Raw genomic sequence first — 20,583 nt, 5'->3', positions numbered from 1 at the left:
AAAAATTAATTAAAATCGATGATTTTTGTTATTAATAAGTTTAGTCAAACACCAAATAAAAATTATTTAAATTCCTATTATTACTTTGTTTCAAGAGTTTACTTTGTTATCCTTAAAATTATTGGCTTTAAATTACAGTCAAGGGAAACAAAGCAAGGCATCGCTTTTTGTTACCATAATAGGTCTCAAAAGTTAGCTGCATTTGGTACCAAATGAATTAATCCCACTTCTGGTTGGACGTATTAATCACTAGTTATTATGTCATTTATTGCCGTTATGCAAGTTGTGGTAAGCATAGTGAGTGTTGAAATTCCATACTGTCATTTGTCGTTTGTCCGTTTTAATTGAATACGATAAGCCTGAATTTTCGCCTCGTTTTGCACACGCGCTCATACAACTTTACACTAACATACATATGGAGCTTTGTTTATACACAGTCACGCCACTTAATTGGGTCAATATAACTACTTACATCATCCGGCTGATGGAGTCACAACTGATACATATAGACGTATGTAAACATACCTACATACTAACAGGAATGTGTACTGCCTTTTATTCAGTCTATTTGGTCGTATTTGCTTACATAAGAGAGTACTGTGTTATGGCCGTATTAATAACATTTGCGGGGAGGACCCATACACCATGTGATTCTGATTCGGTGAAAACAGTTTGGTGATTTTCAAGAGAAGTTATAGCATACTCATAATTTATTATGTTAAATAAACATTTTCAAAGAGGAAATATACACTGATCATAACACTGATAAACGAAGCTTATGTAATACCTGCGATACAGCTGAATACGGTAATTAGTACATATGTACATATGTATATGGAAATGATTTTTGTACCAAAGGTGAGTTAGTGCAAAATTTCTTGAAATATGGTTCTTGAACCTTCTTTAGGTATAAATACAAATTGATAACAAAATAACTCAGGGCCTTACTGATTTTCATTTCATTCCACTTTGTTTGATATAAACAAAATACAAGTCGAATAAATGTTACTTATTAAGGAATAAATAACTTTTATGAAGGTCTTGTCTTTGACCGGTAAGCTTGTTTAACAGCAATATGCTATAATGGCCCTATCCGAATAATATATTTGCAGACTGTAGTGCTGTTTTGGGAAATAATTTGTGCAAAACTTCTTGTAGATATATATTCTTAACTAAAAAAGTTTTCCATACAAAGGCTTGACTTTTATCTATCAGTTTGTAGGGATATTTTATTTTATAATACGATATAGGCTGTTCCGTCAAATAGAAGGTTCTTGGAGAGAAAAGATCGTGCACATATTTTCAGATCGATAGCTCAAAAACTGTGGCACTATTTCGTCTATATACGACGGACATGGCTAAACCGACTAAGCTCGTCACACTGCTCATATATGTACATTGTGAGAAAAAAGCACACGGAAATTGTAATTAAATTTCCCGGGTAAACGATATTTCAAACTAATTTACTCTGCTTATTCGATAGGACTGTCCTTCCCTACTATGGCAAATATAAACGCGATCTGTCAACCAGTTTGTTTACAGCAGCTGCTTAAGTCAGTACACCTCAGTTGTGCGTTGCGATTTTTACAATAAACAAAAACATCGAGGAAAAAATTTATCTCACATTTTGTATGTCTAACTAAATTTCGTGGGCGGAATCACTGCCAATGTTGGAATGGCGATTCAGTTTTATCCAAAACACGAGCCTACAAGTGATACCCAACCTTCAAAGATGGTCGAGAGACCGTTGAGGACATAATTCGTTCTGGACGAATTTCGACCTCTTCAACTAAAAATAATTAAAAAGTGATGGATATGGTGCTTGAGAATCATCAGGCAAGTGTTAGAGAGATGGCAAGACAGATCGACATCTCTCGCGAGCTCATTTGAATGATTTTGATGGATATTTTTTGAAAAATTTTATAGCAATTAATACATATTTCTGCATAATACTGGTCTTAAAATTATATCATGAAGAGGAATTTAGCTTTCTAAATGTATTTAGCACGAAATATGACCTTTTGTGTATAATAAAAAATGCGGCATTATGTCGAACTTTTGCCGTGAAATGGAATAATTGTTCTTTCAAAGTTATTATATACGGTTGTAAATATTAATCTGTGAGCACAAAAGTATGCCATTGATTTCAAGTTTTAAAGTATATTAAGTTGGCTCTGAACTGAATTCATATTAGTGCCCGTGGGTCTTAAAAGCTTTGGCTTTTAGTGCCATGGTAAACATAAAAATAGAGAAATCATTGAAGAAAAGTACATAACATAGAATGATTATGGCACAGCAGCAGCAATAGATCGAATAAAGTTCACTGGAGCAGCGAAGTGCAATGGGGAAAACAAATCTGTACAGTCAACATAAATCTCATCAGGCACATCATAGAGCAACAACAAAAGCGGCAAGTTGCAGCACTTGAGGCAATACTAAATCGAATAGGAGAAATTGTGGCAAGAGCAACAGAATAATTGAAGCAACACCACCAGCACTGGGAGTGCCACAAAACGCATCAACATGAATAACAACATTGACAACAGTTGCAGCCTCAACACTATAACCATCAACACTCAAAAAACAACAAATCTCTAGTTCGAAGCCATGCAACAACAACAAATCGATAGAGTGGAGGTCGCCAAAAGCAGTCCATAGCAACAGAGCAAAACAGGCTTAGATAAACAACAGACTCACAGACATTGTATAGTACAATCAAATGCGAAGTAAAAGCACAACAATAATGGCTGTTGTTGTTGTATATTGAGTAGACAACAATAGCAAAACTAAACGAAATAGAGTAATGGGAAAAAAATTGAACAAAACATGGGAGAGTAAGTTTCGACGACAGAGGATAGCGAATGAAGACAACCGAATCCAGGATGCTGGGTTAAGCAATGGAATTGCACTGGCTATTGGTAGCAGTCAGAGATAGCAGCTTTTAAGTGTTTTGGGACCAGCAACGGAAAGAATGAGATCCATATGTGTTTGTTTGCACATGCAAGTGTGTTAGTGTACAAGTTGCTGCTTCTGCTACGTCTGACAGCTGTATAGCAGTTGATATTATTGTTATTGTTACTGCAGCCGCTGAAGCACAATTCGCAAAATGGGTTTGAAATGAATGCTAGAGCGGCTGCTGGGGATCCCGCAACCACATAATCGGAGCTACATTGAATAAATCGAATAAATCGCTGCTTTGGTTGATCGAAAAGACAGGAGCAAAAAAAGAGCAGAATGAAAACGAATTGGTCGGGCAGCAAAAATTTTCCATTTACAATTTACCAGCGACCGAGGAAGGAAAGATTAAAATAAAAATCGAACAAAAAGAAAATAAAAGCAATGCTTTTATGAAGACAAAAAAGATGCAAACAAACAAGCGAAACAACGACTGCTTACAGAAGTCAATTACAATGGAACTATCGAAAGCATACACACAGCATCACATCTTGACATTAAAAATCTTTAAAATGTTGTGCACAAGGACAATATGCCAGACAGCGCCTTAACTACGCGCTTATATTTTTCGTGCTTACGAATTACGTGAATTACAGTGAACGTATTAAAAAGTTAATTAGTTTTTTATGGCTGATACAGACTGATTTTTGATTTGGTGAACGGAAAACTTTTGATGTTTGTGAATATTACATAAGAATTTATAAGAAAAGAAGGGAGTTAATTGGAAAAAGTTTCCTTGAAGCCCAATACAATGAAAAGTATTCCTCGCATGCGGCGTTTTCGACTTTTATGAATTCAAGAAAATTTGGAAGAATATTTCGCGGTATTTAAGGGAAAGTTTGTAAGTAAGTTTACATAGCAGACCTTTTTAATATTTTTTGGTATTTTTATTTCATTTTTAACGAATAAAACTACAAATTAATGAGCAGAAGTGATTTTTTGTAGTCACGTATTCCCGGTACACTTATAAAAAGGGCGAAAGTGAGATCAGCCGTAAAGCTCAATGTTACTTGCCTTTTCGCCAAAATTCTGCTCGAAACTTGTTCTGCTGTATATCTTGCAGACAACGGTCCACACCTAACATAGTGACAAAAGAAAATGGTCGAATTGGCGTAAATCGAAATTTAACTGCGCATATCATGAGAAGAGAATGAGGCTAAAAAATTAATAAGATGTGTAGAGTACTCATACAGCTGTGTTTAACAAGGTAAAAACATGGCTTAAATAACACCATTGCTGAATAATCATATCATTACCTATGCCAGTGCTCCATCCAATCGTCAAAGCACTTCCCAAACACAATTTTTACGATTTCCTTTACCCTTACAGCGATTTTCATTTATCTTGTAAATGACGGTCGTTTATATTTGAAAATTGCAAAAAGTCACACGAACAAAATTCGCCAAGCTCATAATGAAAAATAAAACCTGAGCGGCTGCTATCATATGGCAATGAATTCAGTTGTAATTTTATCAGGCCCAAGTGAGGAAGGGCTAAGTTCGCTTCATATCATACTCTTGCAACCTGGAGGGATTAAATTAAACCATCAGGTACAGTAGGTTATTAGTTAGTTATATGGGGTCTAAAAAGATAACTCAAAAATTATCCGATATATATGTCGGTATAAAATCACCCAGAAGTTCGATAATCTTTATGTTAGATATTATGTAATGACTAAGTGAAGTATTGACCCGATTTAACCCATTTGAAAACTCAGACATATTAGAATACTAGTCTGTAAACAGTCAACTATAGGCAATGCGGTCCACATATTGGCACCCAGGAGCTTGAACAGTTTTTGTTTGATTTCGAGAATTTTTACTTATAAGGTAACACTCTTCAAAGGCACTTTTTGTGCAGAGTTTTATCTCGTTATATTAATTACTTTCTAATGTATTCTAGAAAGTAAAAGAATCAAATGAAATTTAAAAATGCGTTATTTTAGAATGATTATAGCCCGATTCCACCCGTTTCCACACTGCAACATATTTGGGTCGAAATCAGTCAGTCTGAGGGTTATGTTTTCTCCGAAATGTTAGCAGTACTAGCTCCTTCGTCCAATTATTAGGTGTAAAAATTAAAGCCTCTGACGTACTTAGTTATTTCTTTATCTCGCTTTTAGTAGTTTTTAAGAATACTAAAAGCGTTATATGGGGAGTGGGGGCTCATCCAATTTCATTCATTTTCACACTGACGGTAGTGGCGGTAGTATTAGCGCTAGGCGAATTTAGTTGTTTTATCTTAAGCGGTTTAGGAGACGAACTCTTCGCACTTTTTTGCACTAAATTCTTTTGCTAAGTTTCATAAAGAAATCTTAAGTTTTACTCAAGTTATCGCTATATCGTCAAGCATTTGAGTACAGGGAGTACTGTTCAGCAATATTTCTAGATGTAGTTTAGACGTTTAATAAAAAATTCTACCTTTAGAGTCTTACTTAAATAATAGACAATTTATGGTAAAAGTAGGAGATTCATGTCTGATGATAGACAGATAATAGCTGGTGTACCACAGTGCAGTGTTTTAGGCCCAACTCTATACATCATACATGTATACAGCAGATCTTCCAACAGCTAACAATGTATTAACTTCAACTTTTGCGGATGACAAACTTTTAAATAGTCGTAACAATTGCCACATTTTAGCATCAAGAATATTAGCGGATCATTTAAGTTCTATCGAAGAATGGCTAGCGAACTGGCATATAAATGTAAATGGACAGAAGTGTAAGCATGTTACATTTTCGATAAGACCGAAACTGGTCGCAGTAGTAAAAGTAAACAATATTTTAGTACCCCAAGAGAACGAAGTAGCTCATAGGTATTTTGGAATTCACCTAGATAGAAGACTTACGTGGAGAAGACATATATCTAGTAAAATAACTTGCTTGAAGATAAGAGCTACAAATTTAAATTGGCTTTTAAATAGAAACTCTAAACTTAGCCTAGATCACAAAGTACTTTTATGTAATGCGGTCATAAAGCCGATTTGGTCGTATGGCATTGAACTGTGGGGTACAACCTGTGCAACTAATATACATATATAGATATAATAAAAGGTTTCAATCAAAATTACTTAGAACAATCACGTGTTCACCATGGTACATGCGTAATGAAAATATCCATAAAGGTCTTGGTATTTCCATGGTAAAGAAAAAGTAGAGGACATTAGAATTAAATATATATCTAAACTCCGAGATCACCCAAACCCATATGTTAATGCTTTAGTACATTTATGCGATCAAACACGACTTAAAAGAAGAGATGTGCCTACGAAAAAAAGTTATCGCTCTCACAGACGGACAGACGTATGGAGAGACAGTAACTCCGATTTCAACTCGTCAACTAATTTATATATATTAACCCGATATCTAGCTTAATTATTTTGAGTTGATACAAACAATAATGAGGTGAACAAAAGTTTTATAGCCTGTAGCAACCTATTTCAAGAGTATACAAATTGAAAATTAAGCCCCAAAATTTTAATATTCTGTAATTTAGTTTTACTATGTTTTAGTTATGTGAGAGTTAATTGTGTATAGTGGTGATAAAAACTTATCGAGTCACAATACCAAAAATATTCAAATAATCAAAAAAAAAAATTATGAAAATAAAAATAAATATAATAATAATTAATGATAGGGTTATCATTTGATATACTCGTAAATCGCCCACCTCGTGCATGTCCTGCAAATGTAGGATTACATGCTCAGGAACCTTTGAATCATCTAAATTCGATAAAGTATTGGAGGAGGCAGATGACTGTTTGTAAAAATCCACTTCGATTGGAATGCTTCAAAGAAACGTGTTATTCCGAAATGAAATTATATTTAACAAAAAAGTATTAAAAATGAGATTGCGCCAAAATGAAGGTCTTAGAAAGCAAACTGAATCTAATTGGAGTCTTAGCATTCGTACGTATGCATGAAGGAGGCTTAATTATGGTGTAGATCTGTTTTCTTATGCTGGTTTAAGAAAGTCCAAGAAATAAATTAAATAATGTTTCTTATTCTATGCTTCAATTTACAAATTAGGTTGCATAAACTGAAATTTTTTGCATATTGGTTATTTAAGTATTAACTTAAAATTTGGAGCGGCTGCACGATTCCCCAACCCAATCAATTAAATTTATTCCAACTTTTTGACTAATATTAAAAAAGTTGACTTAGCTCTGAATAGGCAAATATTTTGTCCAATTTCTTTAATTTAAAATTTAATTTAAGTTTAGTTTATATAATGTAGCAACTTTCTATCACTATCTCATACTAAACTTTTTAACTAATATTATACCGCTATATCATATAACTTTCTCAATTTCGGTCAAGAATCTAGTATCTGGCTTAAGTCGTAGCTAAGTTCAAGGTTTATTCGGCAGCCAACAGCATGTCGTTAACCTTCTAGATAAAAAAATAGTGCAGTTGAAAAGAACTATTAATAAACTCATCTTTTATAGGTAACTAACAACTTTTAATACTTGTACATACTGGAATTGGCAATGTACACTTCAACGATTGATTATACATGTCTTTTCCATTTCATGCCCGAGAGCCAAATTGAGTGACAGTTGAATTCTTACAAAATGCAAATTCATCATCGAATATCTTGTGGTACCAATCCAATAACGTTGCGTATTAGCAATCGATTGCACAGCTTTACTCAACTACAAACATAATAGAAATACATTTCCATAGGCATATAACATACATACATAAGTTGAATTCCAAATATGTATTAGTTGAATTGTACATGTGTCGGCTTACTATTTGGCCATGATTGTGACGTCGAGTGCTTCAAAGATCTATGCCATTTTTATACTACGACAAAGTGTATGCATGTGTATACTAGATATGCTAGCAAACCTTAAATATACGAAAGCGTGAATGTATTTTGTGTCACTGTTACAACAACCATATATGTTAGCGTTATATTGCCTCCGGTTTTTTGATGACACATTTTTTTGTTATTTTTGCTCCAATTTCCAATTCAATCTAAGCCACAATTTATGGTTAAGTCCCAAACGGCTTTTCGTATTTATACGCATTGACAAATACAAACAAAAACACTCATGCAGACTTACAATTGTATGCAGTTGTGTGCGTATGACATTTCGCATTCGAATTCGAAGCAATTCAAGCGTCACACGATCAGAAGCAAACTAACAAATCGGAGTCAAACAAGTGCACCCATGACTACCGCTCTTAACTAATCGATACAAATCGGTGATTGTGCCGTTTCGGAGGGATTTTATGCTTTTCTTTCATGTACAGTTTTATCGCTTTCGGTATGGTGAGAAATATTTATCAAGAAATGTTAGATATTATTTTCTAACTTTTTAAATTTAATTTACATATACTATATTTCAGCAATATACAGATTTATTTAAGTACATATAAAATGCATGATAAATTGAGTAAAAGGAGCAACATTTTTTAACACATTTGCCTAAATTTCCAAAAAAACTTTTTCTTAGGATGGATAGATGATTACTAAAGCATACACGAAAGTCTTATGGGTCTTTAAGTTTTATTCGCCCTCACTCTCTCTCTCTCTCTCCTGGTTTACTGCGGGTAAACTCTTACCGATTAAGCCATCAGATTTACATGCAACAATTTTCAAACAGCTGGAGGCCAGACACGTGCTTGTTACAATCCTCTAAACAAATTTTTCTGCTCTCTATCTGCTCATATGCTTTGCCTTGACGCTTGACTTTGAACTGATTCGCGATAATTGTACAAATATGTATGCATGTGTATGCTTCAGCATACGCGTCAACGAGCACTTGCCTTGGAATCAAATGGAATTTAATGGAAAATCTGGCCTCACTACCTGTATCACCACAACACGCAAGTAAAATTGTAATTTTTATGCTCAGCATATCGATGGATGTGAGTGTATGGAAAGCACATAAAAGCGTGTTATTAATTTCCTCATCTGCTTCAGTTTGTTACGCATACGCAAGGGTGTCCCCATCAGCTTCAGTTGGTTACGTATACGCAAGAGCGTGCGGAACACATTCCTATAAACACGTATGCTCATTTTATTTTATTTTATATTTTATGTTATTATTTCTTATTTCGCAAATCCCATTTTATGAAATCTTTTCATACTCTATCACTGATGAATACGCTGCTTGTGCTCATACATAAGTATGTGTGTGGTTTCATCTATGATTGTGCTGTATACTCGTACACTAAGTATGTATCACATTTTCTATTTTCTATCGTGTTATTGACATTTGTGTGCGTCAAATTTAATGACGTTAGAAGATGTGAGCACACCGAAAAGATGATTCGACAGAATATGATGTGCAAGGGCGGGATTTGTGATAAATATGCGATTGATAGTCTGATTTTTGGCTTTGAATTTATATTGCTATTGCTTTTATTTTATTTATTTATTTGTTCGCTCTTGCCGTGGCTACATTGCGTTTGCAAAAAACTTCAAGAGAATCGATGAAATATATATTTATAGCAGTGAAGAGCAGGTTTAATGACGAGAGGATAATACTTAAAATTACATAAAGCGCTTTCGTCATTATTCGGTATTTATATATTTACACATAAACGGTTGTAAATGTTTTTCAGATGAAATTTTATAGTCATAAATATAAATATTAAATACTTATAACTGTTGGTAATTGGATAGAAGATTTTCCATTTCATTATTTCATATATTTGAAACTCCTCTAAAAGAAGGAATAAATTTAGGTTCTGCTATCCTTATGTATTGTAACAAGGGTAACCAGAAATATTATATGTAGGTCATTAAGTAAAGCTGTACTTAAAATATTATCCTACCAATAATCAAGCATCAGACGAAAAAGTGTTTTCAAATAAAACAGTTAAGTTCTGATGTCATATAACTGTTTGTATCAATGCGGGATCGGAAGCCCAATGCTCACTAAACGCCCTCTGAGCGTATACAGTCTACATTATGACAAAAACCAAAACACTTTTCATAAGCACTTTTTCAGATGGCCTTCAGCTCATTCAGCGATTTTTTTTAATCTCTTCGATCAACTGAAAACGAGTTCCACAGACCGTCAATTGCAGTTTGGTTAACAAGAAAAAATCATACAGATTGAAATTTGATGAATACGGTGGTTGATCGATGGTATTCATCAAGATTTGGCCTTAAATTCGGTCAAAATCGTCAGTCGCTGCGATGGTAAATTATCATCGTGTAAAATCCATGAATTGTTTTTTCACAATTCCTACCGTTTTGGACGGATATTTTCACGCAAATGCCTAAATACTACCAAATAGAACTCAATATTGACCGTCTCTTTCTCCGGAACAAATTCGTGATACACCAAACCACGAATATAAAAAAAAGAGCATTACCTTGATTTTGAGCGGCTTTGGAGTGGTTTTTTTTTACTTCGGCTGGTTTTTTCCCTTCATTCCGATGATTATTGACTTGTTTGCATCAATAGTAATAATTCTCTTTATGAATGTGGGAATTCGTACGATCAAGCAAGGAGACCGCATTAAATACATATACATACGATCAGCGGGACGATTCATCCTGTTTGTTAATATTTACGAAAACTAGTCTTTAAGTTAATGAAATGTTCATCTTAAAATGTTTCACACATTGTTTTCTGCTCAAAATGATGCTCGTAAGTCTGAACCTTATCAGACCACTGCAAAAATTCAGTCCTTTTTCGCAGATTTATATTATGTATAGGAATATTTCGGATTTTGGTAGTGCGATGATATCCGATTATATTTTTCAGATCGGACTACTTTAGCATACAGCGATCATACAAACTGACCGATAAAAATCAAGTTTTTGTATGGAAACTTATTTCTTACTTTTGAAAGTTATTATAGCTTCGGAAACTTATTTCTTACTTTTGAAAGCTATTATAGCTTCGGTTAAACCGAAGTTAAGATTTTTCTTATCTTCTTCTGAACTGGTTTTCTTTTATGCCAAAAAACTAACAATTACGTCTAACTTCATACAAAGTACTTACAAGTTTCAACAAATTTTAATCTCAGGTGCTGTATGCTCTACTTGTTGTTCATTAACCTTGAACTACATGTCTGACTATGTATTTGAAATATAGTAAACTAGTCTTCATTTACTATATACATATGTTCAACCGTGAAAAAGTATCATTAAGGCTATATACAAATATACATGCATACATGCATACAATTTTACCTTATCTATCATCTCTTCTCTTGCAGGACTCCTGCGATTGCAACAGATTTACCAAGGGCTTAAACCCGGCAACGAGTCATTTCAAGTGGAAATGGTAAAGCGTATTGCGAATGTAACAATGGCCATCGACTTCCTGCATACGCTCGAGGATTTGGGACGCTTCACCAACAAATACATTGTGCTGGATTGCCCAACGGAAATGGCCAAACAGATACTCATTCAACATGTGCGCGATATATCGCTCGGAAGAAGGACATATCACTATTTGCTAAGCGGTTTGGTAAGAGCAACTTTTACGTACACATGCCTACCTACATACATTTCATACAATAAAAAACTATATTTTTGTTTTGTGTGTTCATTTGTGTACTAATATCTTTGTGCGCACACACTCCCACAAATACGTGTATAGCTGCGGGTGGCACGCTCCTGCATAAAAGCCAAGTAAATAAATCGTTTTGCATGACTGCCAAGCCACAAATGAGCAAAGGTGAATGTAAACAAATATGCTGACTAACACAAAATGCACACAGCGTAAGCACAACTTGGCTTTTGCTCATATATCGGTGCTATACACGGCTTACATACTATACACATAGTATGTAGTTTTGTCTGTTTTTATGGCAGAGTTTTATTTGTGCGGGCACCCGCAAAGCGATTTATGTGGCTTTTTCGGTTTGTTCGGCGGTTTCAATGTTTGAAACCACATTAATAACCAATTATCCATGTTGTACGTGTTGCCATTGAATCTGGCGCTACGTGCCAATTTTCACTTAGTGCAATGCCAAAAGTCATGCTGATTCGGGAAATACTTGTGGCGAACATTTATCCGATTTGTTGACTCAGACGTATGTCAGAACGCTTTTTGTTTGTTTTTCGTTACGGTTTTTTTAACGTTTTTGTTTCAGAGCGTTTTGCATTGTCCATTCATATGCCGGCATTGATTTGATCCGTTTCAGGTAATGGACGATCGTTGGGAGAGTGAAATCATCGAATTTGGTGCCATCAATATAACCGGATTTCGTATTGTTGACACTAATCGTCGGTTCGTACGTGATTTCTTTGACAGTTGGAAGCGCTTGGATCCGGCAACATCGATTGGCGCCGGCAGGGAATCAATTTCGGTACGTAAGCAATACAAAAATGTTTATCACATACACACATTTATTGCTATATCAAAATTTGTATAGGAATATGACATTAAGGCATCCTTGTATATGCCTTCATATGCTGACAAGTGTAGAAACATGCAAAACAATACTATTGACTTGTTTAACCACAGGCGTTTCATGTAGTAGTTGTTTGTTAACTTATGTACACAAAAACATACACTCACACGTACATGTTTATATATATTTATAAGTCTGCACTAAAGCTTTGAGTCCTTCATGCATACTTTACGTAAATATGACTATAACAACCCAGCAGTGAAAGCAATTAATTATAGACTCTTTTCTAACTAGTCGGCCAATTGGATAATTTTTTTGAGGAGTAAGAAAAAATTAATTGAGTTTCTTAATTTCAGCCTTGTACAACTTTATACTATTGATATTTTAATGGCTACCGGGCCAATCACCTTTATCAAGAGTGCCTTTAGAGGCGACGGTTGCTCTAGATTATGCTATGTGAAACAAAATTGCAAATAGGACCTGAATCTATATCAAAAATGCCAATAAAGTTCATACATTTTTAAATTTACAGCAACTTTGCTAAAAATTATGGACTTGTTAAGAAAACTCTAGTTTTATTAACCAAAAACATATTTTATGTAAAAAGTAATCGAATTTTTAAATCCTAAATTGACCTAACCAGTTATAAATTGTTGATCAAAAGTATACTAGTTCTTCCACGTCAGACAATAATATTCTTAAAAAAATAAAAAAATATCGATACAGATACAGATTTTCGGAAGTTACCATGCCCTTTTACCCAACCAACTTTCCCAAATCAAATCCTCTTCTCACTACATTGATTTCGCCACTGTAGGGAAACGCTTCAACCATATACATATATTTACATATGTACTTATATATAAATGTGAAGCAACCATAAATACACAACTTCTTGACAACATCACTTATAGTATTCATAACGCATATCACATGACACAGTCAGCTTAGCCAACCAACCCATTCACTTTTACGGTTCGCTATGATTTTTTGGGCATACATATATACGGAAGAAAACAATAAGTGTGTATACGTGTGTGTAACTTGCACTTTCCTTGTTTGTATTTGCTCTTAACATTTTTTGTGCGCTTTGTTTATTTCTGTCATCGTTGTACTCTTATTATTATTTTGTTATTTGTTCGCTTTTGGCAGGGTAAATGTGGCGATAATGTCGATATGACACAGTGATAGCAAGGCCTACACCCACTCAGACACGAAACGAATTGTGCATGTGCTCTTAACGTCAAAATGTGAAAAAGGGTATAAGTTGTAGACAAAAAGCACAACAAAAATTACAACAACATAAAAATATGAGAAGTGTCAAAGTTTTCGTACGTGTTTCGTCTGCCATCTTCACTTTTATTTCGCTTCGCAGGATAAGAGGATATTTTGGTAACATACCTAACGATATTTAAATCGCATTTGATCCGCATATTATTCTCACTCCACAAATCATAATAATAATAAAAGCGTGTGCGGAAAGCAATTCAATGAAATGGGGATTTTTAAAATAAATCGGGGCTTTCCTTTTTGCAGTAAAACTGTGTGAGCACGCTTTGTTCTATGTACATGCATATATATATAACTCTATAAAATTTAATTCAAATTAAATTGTATGGTGCAAAATTTCGTGGAAACCATTTTTTGAGATTATGTGGCAATGTGCGGTGATATGGTTTGTACTTTTAAACTATTGACTGATTATTAACTTAAATTATTATTAAAATTACTTGTGAACCGAGCAAACCAGAAATGTTTTAGAAAAACATCTTGAATTCCAATCAAGCTGCTTTGATGAGATTTCAAGGTTCGCTGGAAAGAATGGAAAAAAAGTTTTGAAATTTACTAAAAAAACAATTTTAGCGATTTTCCCTCTGCATTTACAGTCGAATTTTCTGTAATGTAAAAAGTATCCTTTCTGCCAGTGACATACAAGTACATCATCTTACGAAAACCACTTTCTCTGAAACTCAACTCTCCAAGTTTGATCAACTTATTACCTTATATTCATTTTCCGTTACAGTTTAAAATAACTTTTTATATGTAATTGATATAACAAAGATTGTTTTCTTATACGTCTTAATAAGAAATAAGATGCATATAATTTAATATAATGGCCAAGAATTCTGCTTTTTGTTTTGCTATTATGCATTAAGATTTTGGCAAGCGACCGCCGCGGCAGGATCGAATAAATTCAAGGTGAAAGGCCCAATTAAATTGAACGTCTCGGACTTATCTGTTTAGACAACAGACTTCACACAACTTCGGAAACAATATTCCAGCCGTGTTAAATCGCTCGACCTTGGAGACCGCTGGCCCACCAATAGTTTGCTTCAGTAAACTGACTATTTCGTTGACTGTACTGTTAAAAGCAAAAAATTATAAGACTTTGTTCATAATTTTAAACTTCTTAATTTATTCTTAAAAATCCATATGGCCCCTCAAAGTAATTCCCCTTGCCTCCAATGCCTTTATACTAACGTTTTTTCCAATCGTCGAAACTGCTAAAAAAATCAATTTCCTGGAAAAGCATTCAATGCGTGTAACGATTCATGTCTACAATTGATACGGAGCTAAATCAGGTGAATACGGCCCATAATTCCGGCCTCTTTGTACGAATAGTTTCGCGCAATGGACGCATGACTCTCAAATAGTATTCCTTGTTGACAGTTTGCCCGGTCGGAAAAAGTTTTGAGTGCAACACACCTCGATAATACATCAACATCCTTCTTCAGATATAAAAACAGTCATTAATCATTGTTCTATAATATTATTGTCTGTAAAATTATGAACGGCTTCATTTTTGAAGAAATATTAACCAATGATTCCGTTTGCCCTTAGAAGACACCAAACAGTGACTTTTCGAAGAAGTAGCAATAAACACAACCAACAACGTCACCATAAAGGCTTGTGGAATATCAACTCCGTTTCAATTGCACAATTTTGTGTATTGTCATACTTTTGCAAACAAAAGTTAGCCCCATTGATGAACAAATCGGGATCGGTGACCAATTCGTTTTGCGCTCATTCACTGAACTAGCGATGTGATTGATCGATAGCTCGTTCGAATATTTCGACTGTCGACTGGCGAATGACACCCGTGATGTTTTTTGCCGAAGCCTATGTTAAAGCGGGATTGTCTGCATCTTTACATATCCTCATAGAACGCAGTTTACCGGTGTGATTTCACACGATCTTGGTGGCCAATCGACCGGCTCAAAACATGAAAACATGCTCACAGGAGTGGTCTCTCAGTAAATTGATTTATGCGATTTGTGAGAAATGGCGCCGTCTTGTCGAAAGCCTAGATCATGAGTTTCAATGTCACCATACCAAGCAGTTTTTTCTGGATGAAATGACAGCTCTTGAACTTACCCATTGGTCTTGAAAACGTTGGATATTCTTGGAACTTTTAGAGAGCCCATAGAACGAAGCGATGTCGCTTGGGAAAGTACATCTATTTGGTTCACCCGTTATAAAACTATTATTATGGACACAATATTATACTTTAAACAAGACGTTGCATAGCAATATATTCTATGACCTATGTCAATCATTATTATTTCCAGAAATTGTACCCAACTCCAAAACTCTAAAAACCGTGTGAGCAACTACTTAAGATCCGTCTCCACTCGTAATGTACATTTTTGGTTCATTCTCTCAAACCCAATTGTAGATACGTCATAGGGGTTTTAACTCAAGACAAACATACTAACTAGAATACAATCAGTACTACGATGAACAACTAAATACTGAAATAAACATTTACTTTACTTCTATAAACACAAATAGTTCGCTCTCGTGATATATGCAATACATATGTATAGCCTTGATGCACACTAGAAATGAAGCAAAGCAATTGAGCTGACCATGAGCGGCAAATAAATCACATACTCTTTCATTTACAAGTACATACACCTAAGTACCCACTTACTAGCTCTTCGGCATACTTAGGTATTTACACGCTTGTTGTCCGACAAAACAAAAGCGTTAAGTAATGTGCTCATTATAAGTTAACAAATCCTTTCGTTTCCGGTACATCAACGAATAGCTATAACAACAACAACAATAAAACCACTAAATACAAAACCAACACTAAGTCTGTGTACTTAACTTTATTTACCCAATCATTCTTCCATTTCCCACAGGCACAGGCAGCCCTCATGTACGATGCCGTTTTCGTGCTGGTCGAAGCCTTCAACAAAATACTGCGCAAGAAACCCGACCAATTCCGCAACAACATCCAGCGGCGGGGTCAACAAACACTAATGGCAGCGGCCTCCACATCCATTAACGGTACACTGGGCATGGCAGCTGGCGGCAGCGTTGGCGGCATTGGCAATGGAATCGGTGGCAGCGGCGGTAGCGGAGGTGGAGGCGGTGGCATTGGCATTGGTAACGGTGGTGGCAATGGTGGTGGCGGCGGGACAATGCCTCGAGCGCTCGACTGCAACACATCGAAAGGTTGGGTGAACCCATGGGAACATGGTGATAAAATTTCGCGCTATTTGAGAAAGGTAAGCGAGTGGAAAAGCAACCCATGTTATGGCGTTGCTGTGGCACCATGTGTGGGGAGGCAAGGTGTTGGCGGATATGTGTACTTACCAGAAGCCGACAACGATGCGCAACAAACTAAGGTACAAGTGAAGTCAGTTAATACTTATTTAGAGCAACGGTGGCAAAGGGTCACCTAACAGTTTAAAAACTGTAAGACCCTTGTGGGCTTCGATGTATTCGTGGTTGGAAATCTAATTCAGTCACTGGTTGAGTGGATGAGTGCTGAGTACAAATGTGTGCGAACTTAGTGAATTGAAAATAATGGCGACGTGGGACTTTCACTGAAAGCGGAATTATGGAGGCATACACAAACAGTGAGAAGGGTCACATTGGAAAATAATGAAGAATGGTTCATAGGTGATGAAATGCTGAGGATTTAATTGATGAAATAAGAAGCATACTGCTGAAATGCCTATCTGATATTTAATTATTGTGCGGATGAATATATCCTCTTGAGGAAATATAGAGTTCAGACACATTACTATCTTTATTTTACTAGTGTAAGTGGCTCTTGAAGCATACTTAAGATTTCTAGGAGAACGAAGAAGAATTTGTTCAGTGTCATTTGCACTAAATAACACCAATTTCTGAAATTAAAAGCATCGAAAATATAACAATTTTAAAATTGTATACTAATAATGATCAAACATTTGAAATAATTATTATATTTATTTGAATTTATTAAAGAACGTTGAACCTTTTTGCTATATTTATTGAGATAATGCAAATATTTTGAAAACTTCTTGCACTATTAGAGCATAACTTCATTTCATTATATTACTCAGCAAATATTCGTATGAAAGTTTATTGAGAGATCTTGATTGATGCTTGATTGCTTCCGAATATTATTGTTTTTGAAGGGGACATCATCAAAATGTTATGAACGATATGCTAATCAAATTGAAAAACAGTTTGTGCGATATGATATTTCACGTAAAAGTAAGTGCTGTCAAGTTCATTGTCTAAGCCATTTAATAAGGAGTCGGTTTTGTGCCTTTTGTGATAATTTTTATACGCTGAATAGAGTATATTGACATTGCCATGAAGTTTAGAGCACCCAGAATTAAAAGTCAGAAACCATATCGTCACATAAAATGAAAAACTTCGTATCATCAAAAAAATTGTACATTGAGCTTTTTATTGCTTACGATCCACTACATCTTATTACATATTTGTAGCATAAAATATTCAGCTTCCGCTCTAAGATATGACCAATATGTAACCATTGTCCGCCTTTCCACATGTACCCGTTTCAGTTTTTGCACACAACAATGTACCAAAGTTTTTATAAAACAAGAACAAACGTTAACTTCGGCTGCACCGAACCTAATATACTCTTTACAGGTGTATTTCTTTTAGTAACTAGGTGTTCAGTTTGTATGGAAGCTATATGCTATAGTAATCTGATCTTAGCAATTTTTGCGGAGATTATGTTATTACCTTAAGCAGTAATCCATGTAAAATTTTGTGAAAATACCACGTAAAATGCGAAAATTTCCTTACAAGCTCTTGATTCCGATTGTTCGGTTTGTATTGCACATATATGCTATAGTGAGCCGATCTGAAAAATTTTTTTTCGATATTACATTATTTCTATGAACAATAACTCATACCAAATTTCGTGAAGGTATATCGTTAAATGAGGAAGTTTTTTATACAAGCCATTGATTCCGATCGTTCGGTTTGTATGGCAGCTATATGCTATACTTTACCAATATATAGTGTTCTTCTTGAAGGGAAAATGACGTTTACAAAATTTCAAAAAGGATATCTTAAAAATGAGGAACCAGTTCGTATACATACAGATAGACAGACGGACAGACTCAGCACAAGATACTGATTATTTATACTTATATATACTTTATAGGGTCTCCGACGCTTCCTTCTGGGTGTTACAAACTTCGTGACAAACTTAAAATACTCTGTTCAGGGTATAAATATATGTTGTAGTCCTTCATCACAATGAGAAATACTTTACTTATTTCAGTGCTTCAGTGTCATTTAGTCTTTTGGATGATGACATACAGCTGTTGATAGTTAATTAGAAATGCTCCATTTATTGTAGGTGACTGATGAGTATAACGATAAAAATTTTTGATATACCGTTATTTATTTTCCTAGAAGTTTTGCATTATTCATGTTACTCTATTTACTACGAAATTCACGAATCAGTTGTTTAAAGAATTAAAATTCCTCAGGGTGTTAAGTTTTATTAATAATATTATTGATTTGTAGTAAGCGTGTCTTTCAAAGTCGTGGTTTAAAATATATTATTCACGTTTTTTAATGAAGAAAAGCTGCAGCTATACACTTACCGTTCGCAGCTACATTTCTGAGATTCGTTGATCTAGAAAGATGTGCAAAAAAATATCGAATAAGGTCAAGTGCTCCAAAAAAAATTGTTTTGAATGTCCTTAAGCATATACAGAATTTTGAAACTATTTTCAGTATTGCACGCAAAGAAAAACCCCGAAAAACTTCAACAGAAATATACCGCAGAAGTAATACTATCTCGCGAAGAGGCCCATAAAAGAGTTCCACCAACATTATGCATAAAAGTCAAGACGAATATAAATCCAAATATCCAAGAAAATAATTTCCCGGCGTGGTCGAATTTGGACTTCACGGCAAGGCAGCTCGCCACTTCGTCGGAACCCACTTCTGACTAAAATTCGATGAAATGACGCGTAGACTTTGCCAACTATTATTGATCTTGGATAACAATTCAATGGCAATATGTTGTTTAGAGCGATATAACCAAAGTTAATCACATAGATCCTGGTGGTCGAAGGTATGTTCGCCGACCAATCTATCAAGAATTTGATCCTCGCTATGTTTCACGCGTAGTTGGGTATGGTGGAGGATAAATCATGGTGTGGGAATTTTTTTCATAGAATGGTGTAGGTCCGCTCCATACGATTGGTATAATTTTAAAATAGGAGAAATATGTCGACATTCTAAGAAATGTCATTCTGCAATGGACTAAGGAGGAATTAGCCTGTTATATGGAAATTCCAACAAAATAACAATCCAAAGCATAAGGGAAAGTTGACATAAAAGTTTTTTGTTGAAAATTTCATGAATGTTTTAGAATGCCCTAAAGAGAACACATCTGGGTTGATGTCTAAAAAGCTGTAGGTACCAAAAATATCACAAATATGGATGTCCTCTTTGATAAAATTAGGACGGCGTGGCAAGCAACGCTAGTGGTGCGCTGTCAGTGTCTTATAACGTTAATTCGCAATCGATGTGAAGCAGTATTAAAGTAAAAGGTTAATTAACAAAATACTACCTGAAAGTAAGCAATTTTTTTTTAATAACAGCCTTTTTTGCTTATAAAATATTTTCGTTTCTTATTAGCTGTTACACTCAAATCGTTGATTCTACACATTTTTGTTAAAATTTTCACAAAAAAGAAAAAAAATTAATTACAATTTTTACCACTATTAGTTTAACTTAGTTTAACGTAAGTTTCAATAAAATGAGTGAAAAACCAGTAAAAGTAAGTTTACTGGAAAATGACGTAATTTACTTCAAACTATGTAGCGTTTCTTATTAGTTGTCAACAGCTGTATGTATAAAATGTGAACTCAGTGTTAAAAATGATAATTGCGTCGATGGCAAAAAATTTCATTGATTAAGTCATTAACAGCGAAGCACGTATTCCTTGAGTTTCAGTTTGTAAGATAAAAATCTTCGCTTCGTTTAATTCATTATTATTGTCTCTCAAAAATTGC

The 20,583-nt window shown here is 34.8% G+C and overlaps 1 protein-coding gene across 2 annotated transcripts in view; it reads left to right on the top strand.

Moving 5' to 3' along the window:
- LOC120778660 (glutamate receptor 1-like) overlaps positions 1–20,583 on the top strand; it is a 136,338-nt gene that overhangs the window by 68,991 nt on the left and 46,764 nt on the right. For both annotated transcript variants that reach the window (XM_040110585.1, XM_040110583.1), the window contains exons 6-8: positions 11,147–11,400; positions 12,080–12,244; positions 16,438–16,806. In XM_040110585.1, coding sequence (XP_039966519.1) covers positions 11,147–11,400; positions 12,080–12,244; positions 16,438–16,806 — 788 coding nt within the window. The remainder of the gene's footprint in view (positions 1–11,146; positions 11,401–12,079; positions 12,245–16,437; positions 16,807–20,583) is intronic.

Source organism: Bactrocera tryoni, chromosome 5 (assembly GCF_016617805.1).
Source record: "Bactrocera tryoni isolate S06 chromosome 5, CSIRO_BtryS06_freeze2, whole genome shotgun sequence".
In the NCBI taxonomy this organism is placed as follows: Eukaryota; Metazoa; Arthropoda; class Insecta; order Diptera; family Tephritidae; genus Bactrocera; species Bactrocera tryoni.
The sequence above is the reverse complement of the archived record's forward strand: the minus strand, read 5'-3'. Positions and strand labels throughout refer to the sequence as shown.